Genomic DNA, 14730 nt, shown 5'->3' with positions numbered 1-14730 from the left:
CTTCTCAAAAGTCTTCGTTTGAATTACAAACTGAGTTTGTCCCAGCAGAGAGGACAGAGCTTAGCCTCCGCGCTGCTCTTTTTCCAAAGGGATGAAAATCTTAACAATAAAAACCAAACCCATGCTTTTTATGTTTCTTTTGGCTTTTTTTTTGGATGCCAACATCAAAGGTTATTTTTCAAATTCATTTCCTGAAGAAACAAGGATGTGGCATCTCATTGTCTGCAAGGTTATCTCCCACCCCAGTAATTTTTGCAATTTCTAGGCTGCTCTTCTAAAAGGCATACAACTCCAAATGTTACCCCGGATACAGCGACAGAAAACACTGCCAGGCCAAATGGCAATGAGCAAAGCAACAGCGATAGCTTATTTTTTCACTATTTGATCAATCTGCGCACTAGACTAAATTAAGGGACGCTGCTGTAACAACACCCACACATCTGCATCTAGAAGCGCTCAGGTCCTCTTACCTCAGCTCAGAAAAGATTTGACAGTCTTGAAAGGGCTTAAAAGGAGGAAAATGAAACTAGCCTAATGATATGGACAACATTCAATACGAAGAAAAACGTTGTCATCAGAAACTGAAGCACATACGTTCTTGCTCATAGGTATGCAAGTCAAACTCCACAGAGCTATTGAGCACTTAAATGATGAGATGGTTAAGCTACGGGTTGCATCTTCAGGTATCTAAGTATATCGAAAGGTCCAGTTTTAACTCACGTTGTTCCATGCAGTAAAAACAAGTGTATTCCACAAAGCTATGGGACAACGTGCAGACTGCAATTAAATTAGAGCTAAACTTTCCCTCTTCAAGACTGTTCCCAACGTACTGCTTCCAAAAGGACTGTGCATACAATAACCCCACGCATATTGAAAATATCCCCCAATGTGAATCCAACAGTGTTTGTGTTAAACACTTTGGTGGTTTCATTTTAAACGAAGTTTACAGACTTATGGTTCGGTTGGTTGTTACTGCTTTTTTAAAATACAAACCTTAACCACCAGAGGAGTCTCTAGTAAATTCAGCTCTGATGCTCCTGAAAAACTCTTTTGTGAGATGGAACCATGCCTATTTGATTTCAATGGGCTGGATGCCATGAATGGAGCAGAAGCTCTGCATGGTGACTCCCAGCTACCACCCTGTGCTGCAGCACACGAAGGAACAGGACGAACCACCAAATCCAGCAATCTGTTGAGATACACAATTTAAAGTATGAACACAAATAAATACATGGGAAAAAAATGATGCTGCGTTCAAGAAATCTAAGATGATACGTAACAAAAACATTCAGTGAACGAGAAAAACGGGTGAACCCGCACTGCTGGGGTGATGCATCAGGCCCACGAGCAAGTTACAGGCATTTTCTTTTTTCAATTAATTCTTTACATTTCACACTTAATTTCCTAAACCACTGCCTCTGAGGCAAGAGCAGTCCAATTTTAAGTTGCACAAGTGATGCAGTTCTCATGTCAGAAGAAACTTCATCTGCACTTCTGTGCTGGGACCACTTCAAATTCTCCACTTAGTTGTGTCCCTAAGTTGACCTTTTCTTTAACAGATACAAACCCACATGCAAACAGAACACGTAGCAAACACAGAAAGTATACACACACACGCATACACACACAACATACGTGCACACATACATATGAGAGGCAACACCTTGCTGAAGTATTCATTCTGTAGATCTACTATACCTGGAACGTTTTTGTGAACATTTTGTAACCGGTGTCCCAACAAATGGATCGCGCAACTCTGCTCCAGGGAGAGCGTGTGTTAAGCCTGGTGGTTCTGTAGCTCTAGGGCTAGAATTGAAAGGAAAACGTAACTGACTCTCATTCGCCTGAAGTCCAAGCACACCAGAATTCAAGCTTATTTGACCATACCACCTGTAGGAAAGTCACCTGACAACTACGAGCCTCTTTTCTGCTCTTTAGAAGTCTGCCTGGTTTTAAGTAAAAAGGGCAGAAACGAAGCAGAAACCGGGCAGGAAGCGGTGAAAGATGGCTGTTTGATCCCACAATCGAGTCTACCAAAATCCGTACACCAATGGCTCGCTGGTAATCCTAGTGTTCTAGTTTCAACCGTCTTAAATTCTGTAAACACATTTACCATCATGGAAATACAGGTATTTGCATAAATGACCTCATCACAGCAGAAAAAAATCCCTCTCCAAATATTACTTCAGATGCATTGCTTCTCGAATGTTACACATTGTATGTGCAAAAAAGGCAAACAAAGCTTTATTCGGGTGCACCTTCCCTCCAAAACACTACCATAATGCAAATGGCTTTTTCTCGCTCTCTCCAAACACGTAGCTCAAGACTAAACTTTGTTAAAAGGCTGCTTACCTATCATATTGTGAGAAACTGGTTTTCCGCTCGTTCCCTACCCATACTTCTCCAATTTTGGACAACACATTACCGATGAAAGTTGCTCTTGTATGCACATTTCCTGCATTAGCTTGTTTTGTTACTGTTGATAACGGCTTTGGTCTTGCGACTGTAAAGCAAGAGGGGAAAACATATCAGCCCTGTGTAATCAAAGTGATGGCTAGTTGTCCGTTATATTCCCCCCCCTAAAAATTACCTTCTCTGAAGACCGATGAAGGCAAATGGTAAGGCTTGGCTCTCTCTACAGCCAGCTTCCTTTGGACTCTAGGAAGGATCTTGCCGTATTGGTCTAATATGGAGTTTCTGACAACTGCTCTCTCTCTCAAGCGAGGATCACGATCGTTCTGACGAAATGATGGACAAAATGATGGGACTATTAAAAGGAGTAAGGGAAAGCTACCTACACGCACCTTCCCTTCCGGCTGGATCCAAGTTTCCAAACGCAGGACCTAAAACTTCCAAAACCACCTTATACGTTTGATTCACTGGAGAACTGTCGTTCCGGAAAACAGCGAATGCATCACAGATCCATAACAGAAGTTCACATAAGAAGAAATTTTGAGACAGAGAAGTTAGATAAGAATTTCTGTCGTAGAAGTGGTAAAACGAAAGTTGTAGAATTGTAGAGCTCATGCTACAACTTGAGGAAATAAATAAAAAAAAAACCCAAACACATCACCACGCCAATTTTACCTGTGGATTGGCATCCGGACTGCTCTCAGCTAGAAGAAGAAAGTTGCGTGCAAGATACAAGAGATGACATACAACATACTCTTCATTCCACAGAAAGGAGTGGCACAAACAGCTTTCAGCAATTTAAACCATACGTAGCATACGCATCTGAGTAACTGAACGATAAGATTGGCCGATAGAAGAGCGAGATATTTGTTTCTCAGATGCAGACAAACTATTTTAAGTGGCGTCAGCCATGGTCTGTAACATTCAATTTATAACTTCACAGAGTAGCTTTGGAGTAGTGAAATACTTTGTTCAACTTTTCGGTTCAGCCGTAACTTAAGGTGTTGAAACTTATTCCTGGTACTTCAAAGAATGGCATAAAAAAAAACCAAAGCAGGATTTTTATTGAGTACTATCAAAAACGGTTCGTAACACCTAACAGAAACTTGCACGCTTGACAGAACTTTCAGGCTTACCATAAGATTAACCTTCATTGACTGATTCAACTGTAGTGCTGGGATATAGTTGGCACGCTGCAGATGGTGGACTAAAAGAAATTCCTGATTCTGAACACCAGCATTGGTCTGTAAAAACTTCTCCAAACACTCCTATGAGAAATAACACATTGCAAACATCTATTACGATTCTGCCTCTTCTCCTTTCCAAGAGACGATCAAGATTTTTGTTTTCTTGTCCACACTTACTTGTTCAGTGTCTGTGAAAGGTAGCTTCAGTAAGTCTTCCATTAGTCCCATCTCCTGACAGGTTTCATACATGTGTTTCAGCAGCTCTTCTATGTCTACCTTAGTGCTATGTTGCTGCAACAGACCCCAAGCCTCCACCACGCACCTGCAATTAAGTTTTTGAGACGTGAAGGAATATTAACAGTAGAGCCAGAAAGACGCCCCAAAATGACTGCATTCAAAAGCTTAAAGGAAATTTCAGGGATCGTGATTTGTATTATTTGTTCTCCACCTCTCACAGTATTTGAATGCCAAAGCGGTGGGGTGTATTTCCTTACCTATTGGACAACAACACAGTGAGGAAAAGCCGCACTTCACTACTGCTTGACGTTGATGGCTTCATCATCTGTATGTATCTGAGGGCTCGCCTGTGCTCTCCTTGGCACATGAGGGACTGAATAATCCTCCTATGTTGCCATGACACAGTTTTGATCGTAGCTGGATGAAAGAGCAGGGCCAGTGAACTCTGTAGAAGTCAGAGATCAGGTTTATTAAGGTACAGACATACTCTCATGCAACAAAAACATTCAGCGGTTTCTTAGGTAAGGGTGAATGCGGGTTAAACAAACTTAGAGGACTAACTAAGGAAATACTTGGTACAGGACATGTACAGAAAAATTCTTAAGTATGTGCAGAAAAAGCTTCCGTTAGCCATACAGACCAGAGCGAGTCTTTTAAGAGGAGTAATGCACACTTTTCTAGGTTAACCAAATCTCTCTATACAAACTTTGCTTTTTATAAACACACGGCTAAATAATAAGTCATTCTCCCAGACAAACAGGTTATATGAACGTCGTGACAGGCACAGAACAACCTTCAGCATCAGAAAGAACATGGATTAGGTTGACCAGTCACTTTTGCAGTCTTCTGTCTCAAATCTTGCTGCTCTGTGGTCACAGTTTTACTATTTAGAGTACCTAAAGCACCCTTTTTGAGAAAGTGCTCAACTGGTCTGCTGAAAACAGCCTAAAGGGATGGCTTGGAAAATTCACATATCAAGCATTACTAAAGTTGATTTCTTCTTTGTTTGAATCCATTTCCTGTCAAAGTAATTAAAATTTCAATCATCACTTCTTGCTGAAGGTGTCGGAGCGGTACTACAAAAAAGCTGCTAATGTTTTATCACCTGTTGTCAGCTAAGCACCAGTTTCTTAAAGCCATTTTATAGATTATAGCTTTGTACTGCAAGGCCTGTCTAACTAAACCGTAACGTACGTACTTCATAATCATTGTGATCCAGAAGCCAAAAACCTTGAATGAGCTTAACAAGACCCCAGGGGATGGCAAAGGCAGTTGGGAAGGAGTCGATTGAAGTTTCCGCTTTCTTCGGCAGGGAATGCATGATATCGAGCAGCAAGTAAATTGTCTGGTATCAAGTATCTAGTTAAGGCTAATAACTTTGCAAGGCCAAAAATTCATCACATCATTGCATTGAGAAAACCATAATGAAAGAAGAAGGTAAAAGTGGCAGGAGGCAGGAAATTCGCCTTGCCATTTTAAGCTGTTATAACCTGAAGAAGAGAGTCAGGTGCTAACAACAAAATTGCCTTCTGAATAAATAAGCAGAAAGACAGACTCTTTGATTTCTGTAAGGCATTCCAAAAGGTTAACTTTGGACATTTAAATACTTCAGTTATAAACTCAGGCTCCCTCTTCACTCAGCAGAGCTACCAGTTGGACACTCAAAACATTTGGACATCCAATGCTTAATTATTGAAGCAAACAAATTCTACAGTTGGTTCTTCCCTCATTTCCAGGGTATATAAACCAGTGCAGATTACGGTGCCCTTGCGATACCACTTAGCTCTGAATGATGAAAGCTGGATTTAAACCACTATGTGCGTCACTCACTGGTAGCGTCCTTGTCTCTTTCTGACATCCGTTTTTAGGGACATATGCTGATAAGACAGCTCTGGGGTACAACAGTTTTTAAACCCCTTGCTCTCTAGGCTCCCCTCTCGGGTTAGGCAACGAACAACAAAAGCAATTGTGTATGTTTCGGCAGCTTGAAAGTTAAGTCTCTTCTGCCCAATGACTTTGCTCTTCTCTCGGTTCATTATGCTGCGTGCCTGCCCTTTTAGCAGAACGAAAGCAAGCCTGTCACTAGCTGTGCTGGAAAATGGATGATTTCGGCAAAACTCAGGTACTGGTAAACCACTGTTAGAAATCCCTTTGCTCTGAAGCAGCACGTTTTGGTGCATCGTTCTAGCAAGCAGCCATTTGCTACAGGTATGGGTGCTTTAAAAAATTAAACTCTGCATTTAAATTTTGAGAAGAACTAAAGGGGCTGTTTATCATCTGTAGCATTTCCTAGTAAACCTGTTTTCCCCTATCAGAACAGACTTTGCAACAAAACATTCAAAAAATCATAAAAAATCCACAGTGCAAAGAAACAAAACAACGCTTCTGTCTACCACTTAATTCTAAACTAAAAGCTTTCACGTGCATTGTGTTTGGAGCATACTTTAAAAAATGTTATTAAACACGTAGGTGACAAACATTTAAGAACATTGATGCGCGTATACTGAAGGTGTAATAAAAACAACTAGAAAGGATACAATTGCATGTTTGTAGCTTTCCTCAATGCTTTCTAGCAAATAGAGATCCAGCAGTGCCTGAAAGGAAAAATTAAGAGTTCTTTAAAAACTCCTGTCTTTCACAAATCATTGGCTTTTTTGGGGGGGGGTGGGGGCTGGGGGGTGGTGGTTGTTGTTGTTTCCAGTGGACATAACACTCACATGTAAACTAGCAGGTGGATACTTCCCAGTTCCTCCTTCATCTCTCCGCCACAGCTTCTCGACTTGGTCTCCTAACTGGGAAACCATTCCATCAATCATCAAGCAGTCAGAATCCCATTTTCCCCTGGAACAAAAGGTGGCAAGGATTTGGACCGAGTGAAAGAGTAATTCCAGCCTCTCGGTGTAACTCATTTCCTCCACTCAAAACAAAACCAAAAGCTCCCAGGAGCCAAAGAAAGCAGCAAACAGACAAAGGCACGACCATGACTTGAAATAGACGTGGAAGAAGTTTCTGAGGCAGACGAAAGACGTTCGTTAGATCGTATGCAATTATTAAAGGAGTTCAAAATAGAAATCGTAAGAGCTCTCTTATTAAGGGAAAAGTTGCAATGACCTTTCAGTTTTCAGGTTTTCTTTCTTGTTGTGTTACTTGTAATACAAAGGAAGCGTAGACAAAGTTTTTTAAGTGCCAGAAATAACCACTCTCATGCTGTCTTAACAGAGGAAACGCAACAGTTTCAAAATACCAGGACTGTTCTTTAACGCAAACCTAATGCCGCAAATTGGAGTGTTCCAATACACAGCTGTGAGACAACATCACGGAAATTTCAGGTTTTGCTCTCAGCATCTCACTTTTCTTACTGAAAAAAAGTTATTTTCAGGAAGCTGAGCATACAGGTACATTTCAGTATCGTCTTACGCAGCATTTCTGTTTCTACACACATACCGTGACAATTACGGATGGCTGAACTTTTGAAAATGACATTCTTCCAAAGTCCATCCCAGTCTTGTGCTGGCTGCGACACTACCCTTTAATTTCCCGATGATACACAGCAGAAAAAGCACGCTAGAGGGTGTATGTTTCTAAGGCACACACGAGCCGGTACCTAAGTTACTTGAGCGGTAAGCTAAGTAAGGTGGGCTTTAAAGTCAACACCTGCTACACTGCAGCGTCCACCTTAACTCGTCTTGCAGCAGCTTGTTCACAGTGCCACAGCCTAACCTTCTTTCGGTCTTTATTTAGTTCTCAGTACAATTCCCAGAGGACAACCTATGATCATCTAATCCAAGGCATATCACCTATATGCTGGTCCAGGCAAGAGAGTTACATGTAACTCCGACTAGCTTATTAAATTACACAAATCTACTTGTGAGTAGGAGATTTAGGCCACCACAATTATTACCATCTGTTACTAGTCAACAAGAGGGATGATTGCTTTTTTAAAACATGCTTTCTTCTGTGTCCAAAGCAATTTCGCTGTGAACGCCGTGCTTTGCTCAACTGGAGATGACTGATCCTATCCTAATCACATGACCTGTTTCAGTCGTAACAAATTATACAGATTAGCCAACGAACTAAGCATGTTACAAAAAATGACGATACCGACCAATGGCACTAAGCAGAGGTATATATAAACATTTTAACACGGGAAAGTACCCTCTGTGTTCAACGGAACACTTGCGTCGCTGAAGTCAAGAGTATTGCCGGCAAATGCATTAAGCACAGCAAATGCAAGTGGCGATATAAAACCCGTTCACTTCCACTTCTGAATTTGCCGGGGAAGTGTTCTAGAGCTTTCCCGCAAGTCTTACCTTGATAAACGCTCAAGTTTCTGTCGATGCCCAGTGTAGTAGCTCTGAATCAGAGGATAAGTGTAGAAAGGTCTGGACAAATGCATATCATCATCTGCAGGCGAGCAAGTAAAAGCAAGTTAAAGAAGCGGTATCGCATTTTTAAACGAAAATTTTCAACTAAACACTTGACAGCAGATCGTACAAGCTAAGCATCAAGAAGCACAGGCAAGCCTCCAACTTTGACACCAGCCAACCCTCTTTCTGCCGTTGCCGAAAGAGATGTAAGACACAAGACTCAATTCCTTCTTGTCTCGAGCGCCCGTTCACGGTTACAGTTGATGTAGCGTTCGGAACACGTAGTGTAAGCTGAAGCTCGCTATAAAAAAGAACAACTCTCAAAGGCCATGGTTTACCTAAACTTGTCATGTGAGCATCTGGAAGGCAATTAAGGCTGACAATAGAATTTATAACCCATCCAAAGAAAGGAGTATTTCCAAGGTGCATTTTTTCCTCAAGCCATAAATCAAAAGTTCAAAACACGCGGGTAACGCTTTTACTGCAAAAACAAGCGCTCCAGCATTTGTTGTTGAATAGCAATTTGTTTAAGATCCCACGTATTGCAAGCTGTGGACACAAGCAACTCCTTGAAGTCAGAGGCTTGTTGCTATTACTAAAAAACATCCAGGAAAGAACCCGCTCGCATTACTCTACACTATCTGCTTGAAAAAACAGTTACATCTCAATTTCACCAGCACAACTTCAGCAGACGCTGTCACTGAACCAACACCACTTGTTATCGACAAAACATTTACAAAAGCGTGGCTAAGCATGTGCTCACAGGAATCACCTACTGCACAGTCTCCCTGTTACAAATGTATTACAGTTTACGCTTACCTAAACCCTCTGGAAGGAGACCGGATCGACAGAACCAGATGACCACTTGTGCATACAAAGAAACGAGGCTGGTTACCACCTGCTTATTTGTCAAGTCTGCAAAACCTGAAAGAAGGCACAAGATGATTTTTGTTACGCAATTCCTTTCAGTTGCACAAAACTCCCTTCATCATCCTGAATAGAAAGTACAGAAATAACACGGTAGAAACCTTTCTCTTTGCATTTTTCACTCTGCATCACTTCCTTGTCTCAAGAAAAAACCCACGATCACCGCCAAAACAAAACGCAACCCCTACAAAGAACCAGCTTCACTAAAAGTGAAAATAAAAGAAATAAAGCCTGAACTATTAAATACACTCACAAATAAGGCACCCGTTTTTCATGTAGCCGAGATTTTTACTATGGCAAAGGGATATTCTTTTTTTCCCCCTCCATATGCCCCGAACAATTTGTAAGACAAAAAGCCATAGAAACTCAAGGAACTTACTTTACAAGTTACTCGCTTATGCTTCCTTTATGGTTTTAGTAATTGGCACTACAATATGTGCATGCAGTTATACATTGCTAGCTAAGAATTAGAAAGAAACATCTTCAGCATGACCACATTCAGCTGCTGTAATTTCAAGCCAGTTGCTTACACAGCTTCTTGCTGAATGCAGCCTCCCTTGCCCACTTGCGTGAAGTCCACAACAAACTAGTGCCCTGAACTCAAGGCATATTGAGTGGTGGTCCCAACTTCTCACATTTAAGCCCCTTCTCCCAGCTAAATTTGACTGTCTTCCAATCACCAGAAACAACAAAAGCTCGTGTCTCCACAATTACAACCCAAGCATAATTCCAAATCTTGATAAGACATACCAAAGATTTCGTAATGCTTCTACAAACCTTTGTCAGTAAGCTCTTGTGCTTCTGTTAGAAAACAGTTTAAGACTGTGCTAAGGTTGCTCAAAAGCAACTGGCAGTGCTGAAGAGACTGTAACATCTGTGGGTCAATGAAGTTGCAAGAGCCATCAAACAGCGGAACACCTTTTCAAGAATAAGTATTAAATCATTAGCCTACAGAGCAATTTCAGAGTTTCAAAGTACACTTAAAGAACCGCGTGCAATATCATGTACCAGCAGATTACCGAATAAGCTCAATTAGAAAGAATGGTTTTATGTTTGCAGAATGACTGCACTAGTACTCACATATTTGGTCAAATTCATCTTTCGTACAGATCACTTTGTTCCATGTCCACTCAAGAACAAAGCGTAAATTAGCAGCAGAACTTGGCTGCTCTTTAAAAAAAGAGAACAAAAAAGAAATGAATCAACAATTTCAAACTAAAAAAATATGTAACATAAAACCAACGTAAGAAGTATTACCTTCCGATGTCCAATGTTTAATGCATCCAGTCAGAAGTTCTAAAGAACCTGTCTGGACGGCAGTTGACAATACCGCTTCTAACTGTTCCTCCTAAACATAACCAACAAAACAAAATGAGAATCTTGCATACTTCCAATATCGGAACCATCAACAGTAAATGTTTGTTTCTAACTGTACACTCATTCAGACATCACCACGGCCATTAGTACTAATTCAACTAGTTCCACGTTCTTTTTCTTAATTCTCGCCACAGGCTGGACTGCTTGCTGGTCTGAGGAACACATTAAACTTCTCCTCTGACGTTTCAACTTACTGAAGGACAAATCATGGTAAAATCATTCCATTCAAAGCCATTTCTACACAGGAGAACACACATGGGCCATTCCCACCTTTTTCTGAAAACTGGTTTCAGACAAGGGGACACACCAAATACTCCTTACGGTGGCAAACGAAGCTCCAAACCAAGCTTCTTGACCCTCATTCTGAAATTCGTCCTGCCAACATTCCAACCAAATCCCCGCTCAACTGCCGAACAAGCCTCTGAACGATATAGTTGCAATTCAGCAAAGGCTATTGAGAAACTTCTTGATTTCCCCAGTTATCTCCAAACTGGAGTTGACATCAGAACATCTCATTTGAATGGAAGAGTCTACATCAGGCTTGCAAAATACACAGTCTGTGGGCTAGGTCAACTTGCCAAGAAATTTATTTCAGCTACTACACTGTTCAGAAGTGTTATTTGCCCTAGCACGCTCCTCCCCAAATCCGGCGAAGAACCCCCTAGACAGGAAGATGAGGGCAGTGGGAAGACTGCTCTCCCCCTTCCTACTAATTGCTCCGCTGTCTGATGACTAGCTAGCTGATCCTTTAGCTTAGATCCTGCCTGGGTGAAGGTGGGCTGTCCATCACAAAGGCTCCATCTCTCCTGAAACTCTTCAGACGAGAGAGAAAGGTTGGTGCACTGCAAATGGAAAACCTATGGAAGAGGGGGGGGAAGTCACTCTGGTGGGAGAAAGCAGAGAGAAGGTAGTGGGTGTCATGAGATAAAGGTGATTAAGGTGTTGCAGCAACAGGAGGGCCATCTAAGAGGGGGAAATGGGGCTACCGCAGCAGAAGGCAGAGGCTGCAGAGGCAAAGATCTGCTTTGGGAGGCTGCAGAAGAGCCTACTGATGAAGGGAAAATGAGGGGAAGCGGTGATGAAATCGTCAGGGAGAGCTGACAACGGCAATTGTTTACCACAGCCCGCTTCCTGGGAAGCAAATGATCACGTATCGTGCAGCAAGCTGATGTGCGCAATAGCTCCCATCCGAGCCAGACACCCCTGTCGCCAGCTACTGCACCGAACCGAACGCCTTGAGAAACTGACGGGGACGAAGGCTGTGCCGAGGGAAAGACGCTTGCTGTTGCGCGTGACCGGCACCGGCTGCACGCTTCCTTGTGCGTGTCTGTGGCACAGAATTAATAGATGGGTCTGGAAAGACAGAGCTCTTAGGGCTGTTCCCAGCCCAACTCAGTAGTCTGGATCTAAGACTACTCTTACTTCTGCTAACTAAAGTCAACGCCTGCATTTCAATGCAACTTGCAAGTAAGGTGAAAAGCAGATGAGCGTGTCTCATAGCCTCTACGGCCCTGTCAGACAAGAGGGATGTATTTCCCCCTCGATTCCCTGACATGCGCTCACCTGACTCAAACTGGATGGCTGGACATCGACTAGTCTTGGAGACAGCAAGCCAGCGACAAGGCACCTGTTGTAGCTATCAGGAATGGCTTCACTTATTGAAGGACCCGATTTCTTTAAAAACTTCAAGGTCTGAAACATCAATCAAAAACGACAGATTAAGACAGCGTTATTATTCAACCACTAAGGTTCTGGGTAACCACTAAGAGAAAGAATATAAATGTTCACTTCAACTGTCAGAAAGCTTGCATCAGTAATATGCTTTAGGTTAGCAATCTGAGTAAGCGTTACTAGGTAGAGTCTTAAAGACGGCAGCCCAACTAACAGTTAGAGTTTATTAACAAAAAAAAAACAAAAAAAACCCCCACAAAACAGTAAAGCAAAATATCAGCCCTTGCAATGCTCGATTAAGTATTTTCTGGCTTCTCTGTCAATACGCAGGCCTGCCTTTCTCCCTGAACACTGACACAAGAGACATTCTACAAAAGCTAAAACTAACACACAACTTTAAATCACACTTTGGGGAGACCCTTTCTATGCTTGCTTGTGCAGCAGCTGATTTGGAAATATTTAGTTGCAAATATTTAGTGAGCTGAAACTTAATTCAAAATTATTTGTTACAATCCGCGCAGTGGCTCGGAACTTGTAAGTTGGCCAGGCTTGGGAGGACAAAAAATTCATTCCTTCTTACACAGTTAAATCATTTTTCATTTTCTCCATTCTGTCCTCCTTCGTCAAGTTAATCAGGGATCAAGACCCTAACTCCAGACTAGGCAGGCAGTTTGACTGATGGGTCATGAAGAAGTAACAGCTTTCCCTGACTTCCACGACAGTTTTGTTCTTGCTCCTAGAGCAATGTTGTATTCCTTTCTAGGCATTCAAGCCCTGATCGTGCTTCCACAGGAGGCAGTGGCAGTTCTCCAGTCCCAAGAGCAGAGCTAAAACATTACCATTTACATAAAACTGGCAGGATACAATTGCAATCATGCGTGCGGATGGGCAGGATGAGCGTAAAATGGCCTCTGACACTGAAAGCAGTGCAAGACAAAACTTAGACAAGGCACATCTCTTGACCTTCTCAATAAAGATACAGTAAAAGATCACCTCCTTCTGGAAGCCGGTGCAAGTCATATGAATAACTCCGGAGTTCAGCAAGCACGTACCATCTGCAGAAACAATGAATGTTTGACAGCGTTCCATACTCTCACAGTCATGTTAGCACCACTTTACATTTTTTAAATAGCAATGTCTGGAAAGACATGATTGAGTACCCATTGTCTTCATCAGACCACTTACCAACTTTTTTAAAAAATAATTACCACGTGTAGCAATTTTATCTCTAGCGCTAACAAGGTGCTGTGCTTTGAGCTTCAGTTCAAAGTCGTTTCATTTGGTAACCATCACCACTTCACAGGCTACATTACAAAAGCCCCAAAACCCAACCCTCAGCAGACTGTCAGATATGTTTCACAGTATTAAATACTTTGTTAGTACAACGTAATCAGAGGTGGGTTTGTGGGGGTTTGGGGTTTTTTGGGTTGGGTTGGGTTTGGAGTGAGAAACAATGAGCAAGAGAACCAATAAATGGCATTTGACCTCCGTTTAAGCTCATCACTAGTAAAAGCAGCGAAATACCTACCAAAATTATAGGTGCTTGGATTAAAAAACTGCTCAGGTGGTGGATAGGAAGAAGGAACTCCCCGATTGAGACTCCGCTCATGCACCAGAATATCCAGAATGAGGTTTGGAGAAGTCATGCTTATTACAGCATCCAGTGACCACAATGCAAAATAGGGGCAATCGTGAAGGAATTCTTCTGGCCTGGAAGAAAACAAGTGCATAAGCTAAACGCCGACTTTCAAATGAATTGTTTGTAGGGATGTTGAAAACAACTGAAGAGAAGTCTACCTTAGCGAATCTGGCATTTGAGCATGATACCAGCGATTAATGTCAAATACACCCAAATAAGCAGATGGCTTTCCCTGACCATATGTGTTCACTTGCCAACTGAAGATTGATACACTGGTGTCGGGAGATATTACTGTAAAAGACAAGACATTGTTTCTTATTTGTAGAAAATACGACAAAGCTGATGATACATTTGAAACACCACTTTCTCTTTGGGCTTAATTCTGTTATATCGCTCACGAAACACAACACTTGCTAAGAATAATTTAGAAAAAGTACGGAATAGCAAACATCTCTGTGATAGATTTCAGTCACACATTACCCCTTTTTCTCGTTCAAATTGTATCACTTCTAAGCCAAATCAAATACACAATTGTTTGCTAATTAAGTTTTCCACACGGTAAGAGTCGAACAAGACATTCAGCTAGAAGAGTAGTTTAGCAAAAAAAATATGCTAGGAACACATACGTTGCTACTTTCAGAAAGCATACAAATAATTATCGTACACACTTGCATTCCTCAGCTGGCATTCTTCATTTCCAGATTTGACTCCATTGCAAGTTTTAAGAATAGCTCCTTTCCAGCGTATTCACAATGAAAGAACACAGTTATCACACAAAGAAACAGAAAACCCACAAACCCAACAAACAGGAAATTGGAGTAAAGATTTGAACAGGAAACATTCACAACGTTATACTCCAGTTCTCTCGGGAAGTGGAATGGTCTGTCTTCTCCGGGGAGAATGCCTTCTCTAG

The 14730-nt window shown here is 41.7% G+C and overlaps 1 protein-coding gene across 7 annotated transcripts in view; it reads right to left on the bottom strand.

Annotated features, from left to right (window-relative positions):
- LOC309588177 (protein ELYS-like) overlaps positions 1-14730 on the bottom strand; it is a 46573-nt gene that overhangs the window by 13427 nt on the left and 18416 nt on the right. For 5 of the 7 annotated variants that reach the window (XM_082307128.1, XM_082307130.1, XM_082307129.1 and 2 more), the window contains 19 exons: positions 13976-14108; positions 13707-13888; positions 13172-13233; positions 12071-12199; positions 10388-10478; positions 10211-10300; positions 9908-10048; positions 9023-9127; positions 8147-8240; positions 6554-6677; positions 6374-6430; positions 5035-5181; positions 4094-4281; positions 3777-3921; positions 3549-3680; positions 2591-2738; positions 2353-2503; positions 1699-1806; positions 994-1189 (listed from right to left, as the gene is read on the bottom strand). In XM_082307128.1, coding sequence (XP_082163254.1) covers positions 994-1189; positions 1699-1806; positions 2353-2503; positions 2591-2738; positions 3549-3680; positions 3777-3921; positions 4094-4281; positions 5035-5181; positions 6374-6430; positions 6554-6677; positions 8147-8240; positions 9023-9127; positions 9908-10048; positions 10211-10300; positions 10388-10478; positions 12071-12199; positions 13172-13233; positions 13707-13888; positions 13976-14108 — 2423 coding nt within the window. The remainder of the gene's footprint in view (positions 1-993; positions 1190-1698; positions 1807-2352; positions 2504-2590; positions 2739-3548; positions 3681-3776; positions 3922-4093; positions 4282-5034; positions 5182-6373; positions 6431-6553; positions 6678-8146; positions 8241-9022; positions 9128-9907; positions 10049-10210; positions 10301-10387; positions 10479-12070; positions 12200-13171; positions 13234-13706; positions 13889-13975; positions 14109-14730) is intronic. The other 2 variants (XM_082307131.1, XM_082307134.1) reach the window with 1 other exon arrangement.

This window comes from Platalea leucorodia, assembly GCF_965183815.1.
Source record: "Platalea leucorodia genome assembly, chromosome: 3".
NCBI classification, from domain to species: domain Eukaryota; kingdom Metazoa; phylum Chordata; class Aves; order Pelecaniformes; family Threskiornithidae; genus Platalea; species Platalea leucorodia.
Note: the sequence above shows the minus strand (reverse complement) of the source record. Positions and strands in the feature narration are given on the sequence as shown.